Source organism: Lycorma delicatula, chromosome 1, assembly GCF_047948215.1.
Source record: "Lycorma delicatula isolate Av1 chromosome 1, ASM4794821v1, whole genome shotgun sequence".
Classification (NCBI taxonomy): Eukaryota; Metazoa; Arthropoda; class Insecta; order Hemiptera; family Fulgoridae; genus Lycorma; species Lycorma delicatula.
This window is the reverse complement of record NC_134455.1, coordinates 177762858-177778572: the sequence shown is the minus strand read 5'-3', so window position 1 is coordinate 177778572 and position 15715 is coordinate 177762858. Positions and strand designations below refer to the sequence as shown.

General features: G+C 27.1%; 1 protein-coding gene across 2 annotated transcripts in view; it reads right to left on the bottom strand.

The window, feature by feature from the left end:
* Positions 1-684: 684 nt before the first annotated feature.
* Positions 685-15715, bottom strand: part of LOC142325780 (tyrosine-protein kinase Dnt-like) — a 509730-nt gene continuing 494699 nt past the window's right edge. Inside the window, exons 10-11 of one of the 2 annotated variants that reach the window (XM_075367813.1) lie at positions 2985-3121; positions 685-873 (exon numbers count right to left, since the gene is read on the bottom strand). In XM_075367813.1, coding sequence (XP_075223928.1) covers positions 762-873; positions 2985-3121 — 249 coding nt within the window. In that variant the 3' untranslated portion in view covers positions 685-761. The remainder of the gene's footprint in view (positions 874-2984; positions 3122-15715) is intronic. The other variant, XM_075367820.1, reaches the window with a different exon arrangement.

The following is a 15715-nucleotide window of genomic DNA, read 5'->3' as shown; positions in this document are numbered from 1 at the left end:
AGTTTAAATTTATTCGAATATATGTATGGAGATCCAATTATCTTACAAAAGGAAGACTATTTTTCATATTATTTGCAATTAATATTGAAGTAGGCGTATGAAAGTATTTTGTGAGATTTCCTATATTTATATGTTGTACTGATAACAGAATAAAAAAAACTACAGGTATTTTCCCTGTTGAAGGAATAGAGGAACTTATTTTTCAGTTTTTTTGTCAATATTCGGACCATCATGAAAAGTCATACGCAGAAAAACGTTTGCTTGATCTAATGTAGATTATGGGTGAAATAAAAAAAAAATTAAGGTTTTTTTTCAAAATAATATTTCTAGTCAGATGTTTTGGGCAAAATATCAACATTGCTAGCGTCGAAATAGAAAATAAAAAATTTGATTATTTGATACCGAGTGATGCGTGAGATTACAACCATAAGTTAAATTTTCCTATAATCTCGAATTGTTAATGTATCTAGTTTTGAAGTAATTTAAAATGTTTTCTTATATAATATAGAATCAGTAATGTCTTCAACATCGCATGGATATTAGTGACAGCTTTCGTAATACAAAAGATTTTTAATCGCGCTGATGTTAGGATACCAGATGACGTTTACTTCAGAAATCTGTAAAAAAATGGTAAACTTGTTGAAATTTTATCACAATAATTCTTTTTATTAATAACATTATAACACACAAAATATATACCATTTATAAAATTAACAATTTTTGGTAGCACATAAAAATTGGTGTCGCCGAAGTGAGATAAATCAAATATATGCACCGAGAGTAGAGTTAAACTCTTCAAGACATGCAAACAGTTGAAAGAATGATGGCCGTTCATCCGGATCTGCTTGCCAGCACCAAGTCATTACGTCAAATCTTAAAAAGAAAAAATCAGAAAAAATATACTAAGAGTATCATCTTATTAAATATACACGCATGAACACACATATAAAAATCAGTAATACCGTGAAAATCATACACATAAATAAACGACATGAAGTCTTTTCAAGGAGAGAATTTCAAATTGGAAATAGCAATGAATAAAAAAAAAGAATAGCAACAATGTTACTGAACACACTCGTATTTAAGAGTATTTGAAGAGAATACTTTCCCGCAAATTAAAAATCTCTATTTATTGATAGAAATTTAGTTTACGGATATCGGTATGCAGGAAGAACTCGCCTGTTTTATATCCCACATAATTATCCTTATGTTTTTGACGTGAAATTTTTCAAATTATTTAGAAAAATCATTTTTTTGTTTAATTAAAATTAAAAAAAAGAAGCTTTTTTTTTTATCTGTTTTATTTTAGGAACATCTGAACGGGTATTTCAATATATGTATAGTCAGTCAATGTGAGTGTAATGTGGGATATTGAATCGAATTCAGTTAATAATCTGATCCGTAGATTAAATTGAATGTCTGAGGATTATCAGTGTACAGTATTTGGTCGACTGATTTACAACCGACCGGATTGTTTGACAATGGACTCTGACATGAAATTGATTTGTTCGATATGAACCCACAACCGGTGCGATAGAATGTTTACAAAAAGGAAATTAACATGATCATATCTAAAATCAAAATATTATTTTTTTCGTTATGAATAAAAATATATACTATACGTTTCTCTTATTTTATTAATTATTTAAGACAAAGAAAAAAAAAGACTACGATAAGAAATTAAATATTTAATACTCAGATCTTGTTTTCTGGTCTCAGCGCAGAAGGAAAATTTATTTTAATTAACAAAATTTGTTAATTAAATAACATAATTAAATAAAATTTGAAAAATAAATAATTATTTCTTTAATTTAATTTTAATTTTAAATATTTATTCGATTTAATTATCGTAATACCTTTATAGAAAAATTGTAAAATTTAATTTATCATTTTACAATCTCCTAGACTTTTAATAACGGAAAGGAAAAAATTAATTATATAAAAAAAAGTTACCCGTATTACCCGCTACGATCACAAAACTGTTATTCCACGATATCTAGCTACATAACGACGTCATAATGTAATTATTTCTTTTGAATACTTTCGTCATTTAATTGCCACTTCAAAGAGAACTAGAAATAACCTTAAAGGATTACTATTTTTTTATAATTCAATAACAGCTTTTACAGATTCTTTTTGGGTGAATTCAGGATGTAATTATGTGGACAGTTCTAACTAAAGTTGTTCTTTCAGATGTATATTCGTAATTAGTCTCACATTATTGAATACGAGTATTCGGCCTGATTCAATAATGCTTGTTAGATTTATTTTTGACCTATTATCTTGTATTATCACAAATATTTATATAAACAATAAGCATTACGTGAATATTTATGTACGAGTATATATCATATGTAATCATGCAAATCCTATTTAAAACGAAATTTTATTCATCGAGCTTTTCGTCACATCGTGGATAGATTTGGCTATGTTTATTATACTCGCAGTATATTTTACATAGACCCTAAGTCCAATAATTTCGGATATTTACCGTTCATCACAACGGCAATTCATGAGTAAGATTCTGCTGAGTTTCTAGCCGCATTTGGAGTTCAGACAACAAAGAGCCGATGTAGCTATTAAGTTGCACTCCACTAACCATCACAAATTTTACACTCAACTTTGATTATAAAGTTTGGTAAAACGTCATTCGAGAGCAATGTTCAATCTAAATCGTTGGTCTTACCAGTTTTATAACTTTTTTTTTGATTCTAAATTGATTGAAAATTAACCAATCCAGAATTAGTTGCTGTTACTTGGAAAATAAAATAAATTATTCAATAATAGTTTATTAAAAAAAAATTACATTAAAAAAAGAAAATAAGGATAATACTAAATGAAAGTAAAACCAGAACTAAATTTCTTTTGAAATATCTTTTGAAATTTTACTTCTTTCATACAAGCGCTGATATTACTGGAAGAACATCAGTTTTTTAGCTATTATTAATTAGAAATAAGATAAAATTAAATGAAATTATATTTACAATTCATCTGGACAGTTTGGCGGTTGAGAAAGTCTGTATCCATCACGAAGGTATGCTGCGACTTCAAATGGATCGACTTCAGCGAAAGGTTGTTGCCCCAAGGTAACTAGTTCCCACATAAGTACACCAAATGACCACTGTAAACACAAACAAAAAAAGAAGATTAAATATTAATTTAAAAATAGATTCATTCTAAAAAGATTTTTTCTCAACAAAGTTCGTTTATCTGAAGTAATAGTAAATTAATACAGATTAATAATGTAACTGCAAGTTTAACCGTAAATAATTTTTATTTTTTATCTTACCTAAGTAACAGATGAGATGATTTATTTTAAATGACATAAATTTTCCAATTATAATTCTGACAGAAATTAACGTGGACTGAATGTTTCAAATTAAAACAAAAGTAGCTGATGAATGTAACGTTTAACGCCCTAGGGAGAAACTAATTAATTAAATGCACTTTCAAACTCCCTTTGTCATATGAACTTACATACCTGCTCCCGCGAACACGTTTATAGAAAAAACTGCATATTATTCTGCTTTATTAATACATTATTTCATTAATTAAATATTCTATATTAAATATACATTAAATATTATTAAATTTTCTAATTTACTGTTATATTTTTAAATATGATAAAGTATATTACAAAGCGTCATGCTTTTGTCACCAAAACCGTAAAAATAAAGGGCGAGATAGCCCTTTATATGAATAAATCCATATTTTATTTTGTATTTAGTTTTCCGATTACTAACTTATAAATTATTGTATTAAACATTATAATAATCTAAAACTCGAGGTTCAGTGTTTTTTCACCCCTAAAATATTTTAAGGTTCCTTCAATCCAAAAAAGCAGACAAATATTTACACAGAATTCTGTATAAATTTAAAAAAAATTGTATATGTAACGATATCATTAAGCGATATTTTGCTTAATATTTCTGGCTCCTTTGAGTTTATAATCATTAAATGTGTAATTATAATCATATAATGTTTCATTCTTTATGGGGTACTGATAATATTTAATTTTTGATAATCATCAGACAAAGGGAGTAGTTCTCCTTCCTTTAACTATGTAGGTCGTTAGTAGTAATGTAAAATAAAAGAAAGTAACGTGTAATAAAAAAAAACAAAAAAAACACAGCAAAGTAAAATTACTTATTCCTAAAAACATAAAAACAGTACCTCCTGTGTTAAGCGGGTTAATAGAAATGTTTTCGTGTAACTCAATACATACTTTGACATATGCCATGTTATGTTTCTGTAGCTAGTTGCCAATTTCAATAAATTAAAAACACATTTAAAAGCTCTTCGCTCAAAACTAGTCGATTCATAGATTTTATTTTGCAAATCAATATTACTTTGTTGGTTTGTTTTTACAACAACAATAATCTTTAAAAATACCCTAAGCCTTTTACGCATCTTTACTTAACATGATAATATAATAATTGGTAAATAAAAATCTAGGATTATAGTAAAAGTCCTGAGTAATTAATTAAATGCACTTTCAAACTCCCTTTGTCATATGAACTTACATACATGCTCCCGCGAACTCATTTATAGAAAAAACTGCATATTATCCTGCTTTATTAATAGATACTATTTCATTAATTAAATATTATTTTTTAAATATCCATTAAATATTGATTGATATCGATCAGAGTAAATTATTTATTCCCCTCTATAAAGGCAAAAAAATCAGACGAAAGGTTGGTACATACTTACTGAAATATATGTAATGCCTTAAACTATGTAGGTATGTCTTTCTAATGGCTACTATCTTAAACTACGAGCAATTTGATGAAAAGTTTACAGCAATCTTTTAAAGAATCTTGGTAGTAGTAGTAGTAGTAGTAGTGTAAAAAAATTAAAAAAACAAAACAAATTGTTGAATCTAAAGGAAGGAGAAAAATTCTTCAATTGATGGCGGTTAATTAAAAAAAAAACTTTATACCCATAAAAATGTTTAAAAACATTCTAATTTTTAAAATTAATTTTCAATTAGAAAATTCGTATATAAGAATGTACCGATATATGTAATGAAAAAGTGACGGTAAATAACATAAAATAAATTAATAGTAAAATAAAAGAGGCAGTTTATTAATTATGAAAATAAATTTAAATATATATTATTATTATTATTATTATATATATATATATATATATATATATATATATATATATATATATATATATATATTAATATTATATATATTAATATGGTTGTCCTCAGACTCTAGTAGCAATTAATCTTTTCATTTGGAAGTTTGCGAGTTCCAATTCCAGGTCAGGCATGGAATTTTTCATTTCTGCAAGTTTATGTGATCAATCAATTATAAAAAAAGTAATATACCTTTAAAAAGTAAATATATAAAATATTATAACAAAAATATTTTTTTAGATAAAGTACATGTAAAATGGAGAACAAAAAACTACATTTCATTTTCACCACCAGAAATATTAAATTAAACACTTCGAAGCAATTAATTAATAGGATAAACAATAGTAGAATAGAAAATTTGTGAGTTTCTCCGAATTAATTACTGTTCTGTTTTAATATTAATTTTTATTTTTGCATATTTTATTATTTTTGTATTTTTGTATATTTTTTTTTTGTTAGAGAAAAGCCAACGAAATTAAAGTTAAATTCTAATTAATAATATTCATAAAACAAGAAAAAGGAAAAAAACATGCACGTAAATAATATCACAAAACTGCATTCCAAAATTTGAGCCATGATCAGAAAATAATTATAGCAATAGTATATATTTATATATACAATGTAATATATAATAGATAAACCAAAATGCCTTTTTCTGACTCATAAAATTTGAGTGAGAAAAAAATTTAATTTATATAAATTAAATTTAATTAAATAGATCTTTTGAATTTTACAATGTAATTATGAATACAAAAATAAAATTTATCAATATGGTCAGCAAATTGATTTAATAATTGAAGTTAGTTAACTTAAAAAATAATAATTTAAGAAATTACCAAGTACATAAATCATAGTCATAAAACATGTCTTTCAAGTTCATAAAACTGAAAAGACATAAGTACTCTCACAGATGTGCGACAGCATTTATGACGAATCTATATTATTACTAAAGATATTAATAAGAATATTAGGTATCTACTGTTCCAATGAAAACTAAGAGATTCAAATTTAAAAAAATAATTTTAGGTTTTTTGTGAAAAAAAAATAGTACTAAAAGAATTAAATATATTAAATCTTTTGAAATAAAAAAATTAAGAAACTTATTCTGAACTTAAATATTCCAAAGAATAGACAGATAATGATTATGCGGATTCAAAATTTAATATATTTACTTCTAACAAAGGTTGTTAAAAGGTTTAACAAGGGTAGGTAGGATATCGGTTCGATTTAAGAAATATGTCATCTTTAGAAAATTTCCATTGGCAAACTTTAACTATCGTTATATAGACATGAGTTGCGAATATAAATCGATAATCAAAGCTTATTCATTGTTGGACATCAAACTAAGATCTTAGATATTAAATTAGAGGTGTCATTAATACTCAAGGGATTTCATTCAAGCCTTTGAAATATATATTTTTATCATCTTACAAAGTCTACAACCATTATTCCTCTTGATTTTAAACATTTTAACATTGATAGCATATATAAAAATATTTGAAAGGCCACTTGATTTTATTTAAATTTTATAAACAGTAGAAGGAGACTGTTTTATTGCACTATTTATTTATCAGGTAATTATTATTATTTATTCATTACTGATTTTTTCTTTATTTTCTATGCACTAATTCCTCAGTTTTAACTGATGATGGTTACTTAAGAAATTGAAATTGTCAGCTATTTTTAAATTTAAGAAATTATCTAAAATATGTTAATAGTAAATGATTTTTCATCGCTTTCTGGTTTACTATATTGTTTTTTAGTACCAGAAAATGCTGCGTAATGCAGTTTGAAATATTTATTTTTAACATTGCTTTGCACATCTTTCCGCTTTAAAATATTTCTTACGGATATTATTTTCTAAATTCAAAGTACAAAAATTTAAATTTATTTTTCAAACAACAAATTTTCTGAAATGTATTTTGTTCTTTTTTTTTTACCAATATTATTTTGGTAAAATATTTCTAGGTATATGTATATATACCATATATATATATATATATATGGTATATGTATATATACCATATATATATATATATATATATATATATATATATGTATATATATCTTTATACACACGCACATTATATACTGAATATCTTCTATATCTTGCTGTAAATTCTCATAATGAGATGTCCAAAGGGCATTTAAGTTATCTTAAAAAGCTAACTTCGTATTATGAATGAAAAGTTTTTAAATAAATCTCTTTGAAATACAACTTTCACTACTACTTTAGTCAAACCACAGTTTGATTAAAAACTTTTTCAAAAAATTACATATTTTTTTCTTTGTTCTTATACAATAACTAATAACAGTTTTTATTGTAAAAAGTGACTGTCGCAATATAAAAATGAATGTGAAAGCATTTTTTTTCTAGATGAAATACTGTGATATTTATATAAATCAATAAAACAAATGTATAAAATTAAATGATTGACTATTATTAGACATTAAAACTTTTATAGAGGTTATATTTTTCATAATTAAGGTGTTTATTATCTTTATAAAAATGTTATTTATTCTTTCTTTCTGATAACTATTTGCTAATAACCATTAATATTAATCCTTCTAGTTTTTCTTTTTACGAAGATATTTACATTTTTGAGAATTTTAACCATTTTTTCTAAATCTTAAAATTTAGAAACCAATGAGCCGATCCGAATGGTTCTTTGAAACCTATTATACATTTAAAAAAAAAATGATTTTAGGTATAAATTTTTCACGTAAATCCATTTATGGGAGGCTAACAAGGCTTTCATCGTGATTGTCGTATTGGTTTTCTGTTTTATAAGATTTTGTTTTTATCAAACATTTTTAATATTTAATACATCAAATAATAAAATATTAAACTTTTACTGAAATATTTATCATTGCGGTGTCTGTACTTGATGAAATTCTTTTTCATGTTTCCTAAGTTTAATTACAATCGGTTACATTTATATTAACCTTGAGTAATTGGATCACACTCGATATCACGTGATAAGGAGTTCCCAGCGAAACTTCTCAAAAATTACACACTAGTATTGAAATGAACTTTTGTGGCAACCATTATATACACTTACTAATTATGAATATGTAACGCCTCTATCAGCAGAGCAGAAGAGAAAAAGAAATAAAAGAAGATAGTGAGAAAAACGATGAAACAATGAGACGAAAAAAAGAATATACAATAAATTTTAAAATAAAAATCGAAGAGATGATGAATAACACTCACAGCTGAAGACCTATAGTCACTTAGGTCCAGAACATGTAGATCTTTTTATATTCTAACGTCATCCCCATTGTTTAGGAGATTAAAGCGATTCACGTGGTTGTTAAGTTGCAGTTCGTATTTTATACTGAAATGTTGTATTTTTCTCGGACGTATCGTAAACCTAAATATTCGTGTATTTCACTCTTTTTGCAAACCAAGGTACTTTTTTTACACATCTGGCAAGTTTATTTTGAAACCGCAGTAAGATTTCGTCATGGACATGCTCGAAGTATCTCAAAGTTGAATTCCATAGGTCCAAATAGGTTTTAGAATTGTTGAGTATATCATCAGCTTATTAGATAAAGGTAACTGAGAATATCTGCCCAACAACCAGAAGATTTTCTTGACTTTTATCTCAAGTTGCCTTCTCTTCTCTCTTATATGAACTTTCCACGTTAGTCGACGGTCGAGGTGTAGATACCTCACACTCTCAGTTTGCGGAATTACAATGCCATCAAGTTGGACCCGTGAGCAGTCGCCGCTCCTCATCCTGAATGTCACACGGTTCGATTTTGCTTGGTTAACGCATACTCTCCACGTACTTAATCACCTGTTGATTAAATCAGCTCAAATTGTAGGCTACTCGATGATATATTGTGTTACTATCAACAGCGAGAAGTGTCTGGTCATCCGCAAAGTAAGCGATAGTATACCCGTTTGTAGACGGAAGGTACTGATGCAGTACTGATGGAGTATAATACGGGAAAATAAAGTAATACTTGATGAAAATGCAGTAAAAAATTTTTAATTAAATTTGTTCCCCGTCTAAGGAATATTATTTTGATATTTACATTGAAGATAAATTTTACAAAAAATTTCAACCAAGAGAAATAAAATTTGAAATATTTTTGGGTGGGTGATTTTGACAAAAGGTTTTCTTACTGGGTAACAGATAAGAAATAATATTCAAAAGACTACCAGATAATTCAGTTTATATCTAAATAAATAAGAGATTTTCAAATACATTACGTAATTTTTGTAGTATGAATTACGACAAAAGTGTCTTTATTAGACGATCAAAAAACTGCCGTGAAAGACACTGACTTTACTCTAAAAACATTATTTTCTTTTTCACCTCATCCACTTGGGATACAAAAGGAATATTAAATTATTTGAAAAATCTATTTAAGGGCGGTTAAGAGGAAGTTTAATAGGTTCCTGTAGTCTTGGTTTAACCTTAGAATTATTTTAGCTTATGTTATTTAGATTCATCAAAATAATGTGACTAAGGTGCATATGTTTTTTGTTGAGTTACTAAAAAACAGTCTATTCCCTTGTTTGATAGAGGTGAATATTGTTATGTTTTGTTGTACGTGATAAAAGTAAGAAATCTATCAATATAAACGCATAGATAAATAAGAATTTCTGTTGAATTAAAAAAGGTATAGGGGTAAACAACAATCTACAAGCTCGTTTTCGTCTGGAAAACTTATTTTAAATTTCTAAAAAAAGCCCCAGGAGATGATGTCATATTTCACTTGGGAATAAACGTTGGCATATTAAAGTTTAATAATGAATTTAAGTTTAATGTTTCATTAAGAGGTTTCAAAGAAAAAAAAATCTTTTTTAAGACGAAATCAAGCAGAACTTGATTTAGAGTCTTGGTTGAACTCCAAAACTCTCATAAGGAGATTAAAAATACTACTTTTATCATTAGTTGGAATAATATTTACCCGATTAGAAAATTTAAGCCTACCTGAGAACGAGAATGCAATGGCATGCATTGTGCTAGATAATCTCAATCTACCAATGAATAATTTCTTGAAGAACTAATGTAGAATTTCCCACTCCTTTAGAAAAATTACCTTTGAGTATAGTCGCGGTTTATCAGAATTGTAATTCCCATGCGTATTTTAAAATGGATTTATAAACAGAAAATTCCTAATAACCTTTAATTGAAAATGGAAGGAATTTATAAAAGCTATGTTTACGATTTCTACATTGTGAAAAAAGAGTTATCAATTATCAACTACACTATAAAAAAGTTTTAATAGAATCATTGAGATTAAGTGTTTAAATCGATTTTCAGTAGCAATTTTATGAGAATTTGTATAAAACCCATTTTTCTAAATTTTTACTTTTTACTGACAGAGATTACATGTGCTGTAAGATTCAAAGTTACGATTTTTTCATACATTCTCAAAGTCCAAAGCATAACATTCCTTGAACTGGAGTATCTCTAAGTCAATCCACGTGGTTTTCTTGATTGAATTCGATTAATTTTTCTCATTCTGTTGGGCCCATTTTTAGAAGAAGCATTTTCAGAAAAGAAAATTAAAAATTGTTTCTAAATAGCCTCTTTTAACTGTTTAAAAGTCTAATTGGTTTTCATTTTTATATTAGAAACAAGATTCTTTTTATCGCATATAATTTCATTTGGCAACATGGTGCCAAATAAAATTACACAACGTGAAATTTTCACAACATGATACTGTTGTGAAAATGTAACAACAGCCACTTAAGTTAATTTTTCTTTTCAGAAGATTTTTTTTCTAATGTGTCCGTTGCAATCTTTTCAACTACTGAACAATAAGCAACCACCACCCCGTCGCCAAATGGCATTAAGATGTTATGTATGACATGTAAATGAGGTGTAGTCCAGTACAGACTCAAGTCGACCATTCGTGAGATGTGTGGTTAATTTAAACCCTAAATCTGTATAAAAGCGACTAATTCTTATAGCCTTTGAATCTTAAAACTTCAGACTTTGAACTTCAGACTTCGAAATATGAAATAAGAATTCTTCCATAAGGCTTACATTTTTTTAACTACCATTCTTACTTTCAGATAATATAAGAACTCCATAGCGTAACATTTTGTTAATGTATTTTGTTACATTATCTATCAACTAAATAGTATTTGTTTATTTATTACAGTCTCTTAATTGTTGTCACATTGATTTGTTAGACATTAGTTATCATGTTTATTATTTAGAAACTAATTAAAATGAACAAGAGTGTGTCTCATTCTTCCTATTTTCATCTTACCATAAACGTATCATCCATTCATTAATTATTTCTGTTGTTATTATATTTACTTGTAAACTGTCTTGCAGACTAGAGAAATATTTTTAATTCTCATTTAAGTGCGAGTTCTCGTGTAGCTGGCTGTTTGTAGCTGGCTTTCTTATTTACGGGTATATGTCGTTCAGTAAAGTGAGTGTATGTTTATTACATTAGTGTGTTCCTTTTAAACAATATTAGTTTTGTAATGTAATTAACATGCCTCGCAGTTGCATTAATCATCCAAACAATATCTGCTACATCTGTGGTGACGTTGAAGTCTCAGAAAGAAATATAACTGATAAAAAAGTCAGATGAACTGTATTTTGGATGTAAATTAGGTGATCAGGACAAATCATGGGCTGATCCCAAGATTTTCCATTTGAAAATCCAATGATTTGGAGAGAACCGATGGATCACCACCACAGACTGTTATTATTTTTTTTGTAATAAAAATATCTGAGATAAAACTAGAGATACTGTTAAATACCCTGAAATTCCCTCTGCCTTGCGGTCAGTGCCACATAGTTGAGAGCTTCCAATTCCAGTATCACCAGAAACATGGAACTTAGATAAAGATGAAAATGTCGAATCTTGTGCTGACTTATCAGGAGATGAAGAAAGAGATGCAAACTTTTTAGAAAATAGATATACCCCATTTAATTATTCAGTCAGAATTAAATGATCTGTTTCGTGATCTAAATTTATGAAAGAATCAAGCAGAAATACATCAAGACTGAAAGGATGGCATCTTTTACAAACTAACACTAAAATAATTGCTTTCCGAGACTGATAGTCAGAATTTGAACATTTCTTCTCTCAGTACGAAAACTTAGTTTACTGTACTGATGTGAACTCTTTACTGAAAACTTTGGGGCATATGAATCATCCTGAAGAATGGTGACTTTTTACTGACTCGTCAAAACTTAGTTTGAAAGCTGTTCTACTTTACATTGGAAATAAATACCCATTAATACTATTAGCGTACGCTGTTCACGTAAAGGTGTCTTATGAAAATATCAAACTTTTATTGAGCAGGATTGAGTATGAGAAATATTTATGGCATATTTATAGAGATCTAAAAGTAATAACACTTTTACTTGGACTGCAACTTGGATACACTAAGTTCTGTTGCTTATTGTGAGTGAGGCAGCAGGGATAAGAAATATTACATAAAAGAGCAATGGCCAAAAAGAGAGGTACTAACTGTAGGAGAAAAAATATTGTTAGTCAGGCCTTACTAAAACCAGAAAAAGTTTATGTTCCGCCACTACACATTAAGCTAGGTTTATTCGAAAATTTTCTTAAAGCAATGGATCGTAATGCTGCAGTTTCTAAAAAAACAAATTTCCAAATATAAGCGATGATAAAATAAAGGAAGATATATTTGTTGGACCACAAATAAGAAAATTAATGAGTGATCCGGCATTTGAAGAATGTTTGAATGACTTGGAGTTACTACATGGAAATCATTTCAAAATGTGGTAAATAACTTCCTTGGAAATCATAAGGCCAGTAACAATAGAGAACTTGTGAATGAACTCCTTCAAAACTACAAAGAACTTGGGTGTAACAAGTAACTCAAAGTCCATTTCTTACATTCATATTTGAATTTTTTCTCTAACAATTTCTGCACTATCAGTGTTGAAAATGTTGAACGCTTTCACCAGGAGATATCTACAATGAAAACACGATAGCAGGAAAAATGGGACCCAAAAATGTTAGCCTACTACTGTTGGAATTTCAAGAGGGATCGACTTACCGCAAATTACAGCAGAAAATCCAAAAGAAATATATTTTAGGTGAGTACAAAATGAATGTATTGTATTGTCATGTTACGCTCACTACACATTTTTTGTTTCAAAAATGTGTAGTGAACACATTTTTAAACATGAAATTATAAAGCAGAGTTGTTCAAAACGGAAGTTACAAATATTTTTTAATTCAGAAAATTATTTTATTAAAAATTATCTACTCTTCTGTAAATACAAAATTAGGTTGCAGTTATGTTCTTACAAGTGTTTTGACTTCGAAATTCCTATCAGTTGTTACCAATACATATTAAATAAATATTATTACGATTTTGGGTATGATTGTGCACGTTTTTTAGAAGAAAATGAAATAGTTGGATCTGTAGCTAAAAACGTATTGCAGCATAGACAAAATTAGAAAATTTAGTAATGCGTTGTACTCGACTTGATTATAGAAAAATTTATTTGTAGCATAAATATAGACTTCGAAAGATTTATTAAAAGCTGTGTATACAGTACAGAACATTTTTTGTATATTTAAAAAATATCTTAATACCTAAATATTCTTATATTTATTAAAATATCAATTTTTTAGTAAAATCTAATGTTCAGAAGTAAATTCCCAGTTTGTGTTGATTTTGTAAAGAGCATTAAAAAATACTATAGCTTGTCAAGTACAGCAAATGACTCGTAACTGACAGGTATATTGATTGCCATCTTTAGCCGACAGAAATATACGTTCACTCGATCAAACACCACCATCGTCAATTCTTTCCTACCCACACATTGCTCTAGAAACACAACTTTATACCAAAATTTACTTAACACATTAATTATTATAGATAAGAAAATTTAAGAGTTCTTTTAATTAATTAATTATTGTAGTTACTTCTTACAAATGTGAGAAGTAAGAAATATATTCCGTTAGGTACGTATATTATATTACGTACTCGTACATCAGGGCAGAAACGATAGTGATGTTATTATTTCTCTACTGATAATGAAATGAATTGCTCCTAATTAGAATAATCAAGGAAATTCGTGAGTAAACTTGAAATAAAGATAATAATAGTTCATATAAATATTTGTTAAGAAACTTTCAAATTGCGGGCAGAAAATTTTTTTATCTTTAATTTCGCCCCGACAGTGAAATGAGACTATAATTAATGATATAATGAGAGTAACTGTTTGGGACAAGAATTTTTATAAAAAAAAAAATTAAATAATTAAAAATGTGGGTTTCAGAATAGAGTAGCCACAACGCAACATTACAAAAAGAATTATAAATATTAAATTTACCCAAAACAAATAAAACTTGCTAAAAAAATTTAATTCTGACAAAATTTATATATTTAAGGTTAACTGAAAATAAATAAGGGTTTAAAAATTAAAATTTTTGTTGTAAATGAAAAACAAAAACCTGATGGTAAAATTCTGTATCTTAATAACAAGTATATTAATTGTTTAATATAAAAATGTCATCTGATTTACCCCCCTAGTCTTGCTGTATCATACAAAAAGTTTAGTGTTCACATAAAAAAATTAATACAAATTAATTAATTGTGAAGATTTCTAATGTCGCTGAAGTTATAAAAAACGCAACTAGAATACTATATACATATAATGATCAATTCGCGTAATTTTAAGTGAGAGGGAGCTTGGTGTAAACAATGACGGAGGGCATTCATTTATATTGTAAATAAATTGTATACAAATGTAAATTTAAAATAATTATTTTTTCTTTAATTTCCATTTATTTTGTTTATAATATTTTGTAGTAGTATTAGAAACATTTTTGATTTAGTTTAAAATTATACCATTTTTTGTCACTATTTTTGGTTAGTTTGATTTTAAATGGAAATCGATTTCCAAAGTTTTATTTGTTTATAGCTGACTTGAATTGCAGAAATTAAACGTTTTTCGAGTTTCAGAATTATTTTTAAAAATTATCCATAAAGTTTTATTTGTTTAATATAAATTTAACCAAATAGTTTCATGATAAATTTAAACATTGTATTTTCCAATTCCAACGTTTTGGAATTATTCATATTTTTTAAAGAGACTATTGCATATATACTTCTGGAACCCATTTTATTATTCTTTTCAGGTCAAAAATCACCAATTTTACTCGTAATTTGCCTTTCAAAAATTTCTTTATTACCTTATTTTACTATTAGAAAAGAAATTAGGACGACATTTTTCACTAGTTAACTCGATAACAAAGCGTGTTCTGATCTACATTCATTTTACTTTCATTAGTAGAATAAATACTGAAATGGTTCTGTTTCTTTACGAAAAACTTTCTGTAAATTCAGATAAATCTTATTTTGCTTCGTCGGAGAATTTACGGTTTATTTGATTTTTTATGTGGTTTTTTGTACTGATGATTTATTTTTTATTTATAACTTTTCAAAACACTGATATTGTTGAACGATCTAAACAAACATTTAATTCTTATTTCTTTAATTTGAGTAAAGGTTTTTCTCTGATTCAGTATATGGTATATTTTATATATTTTCATTCATAATTCGAATGAATTTACGATCTATTCATAAACGGC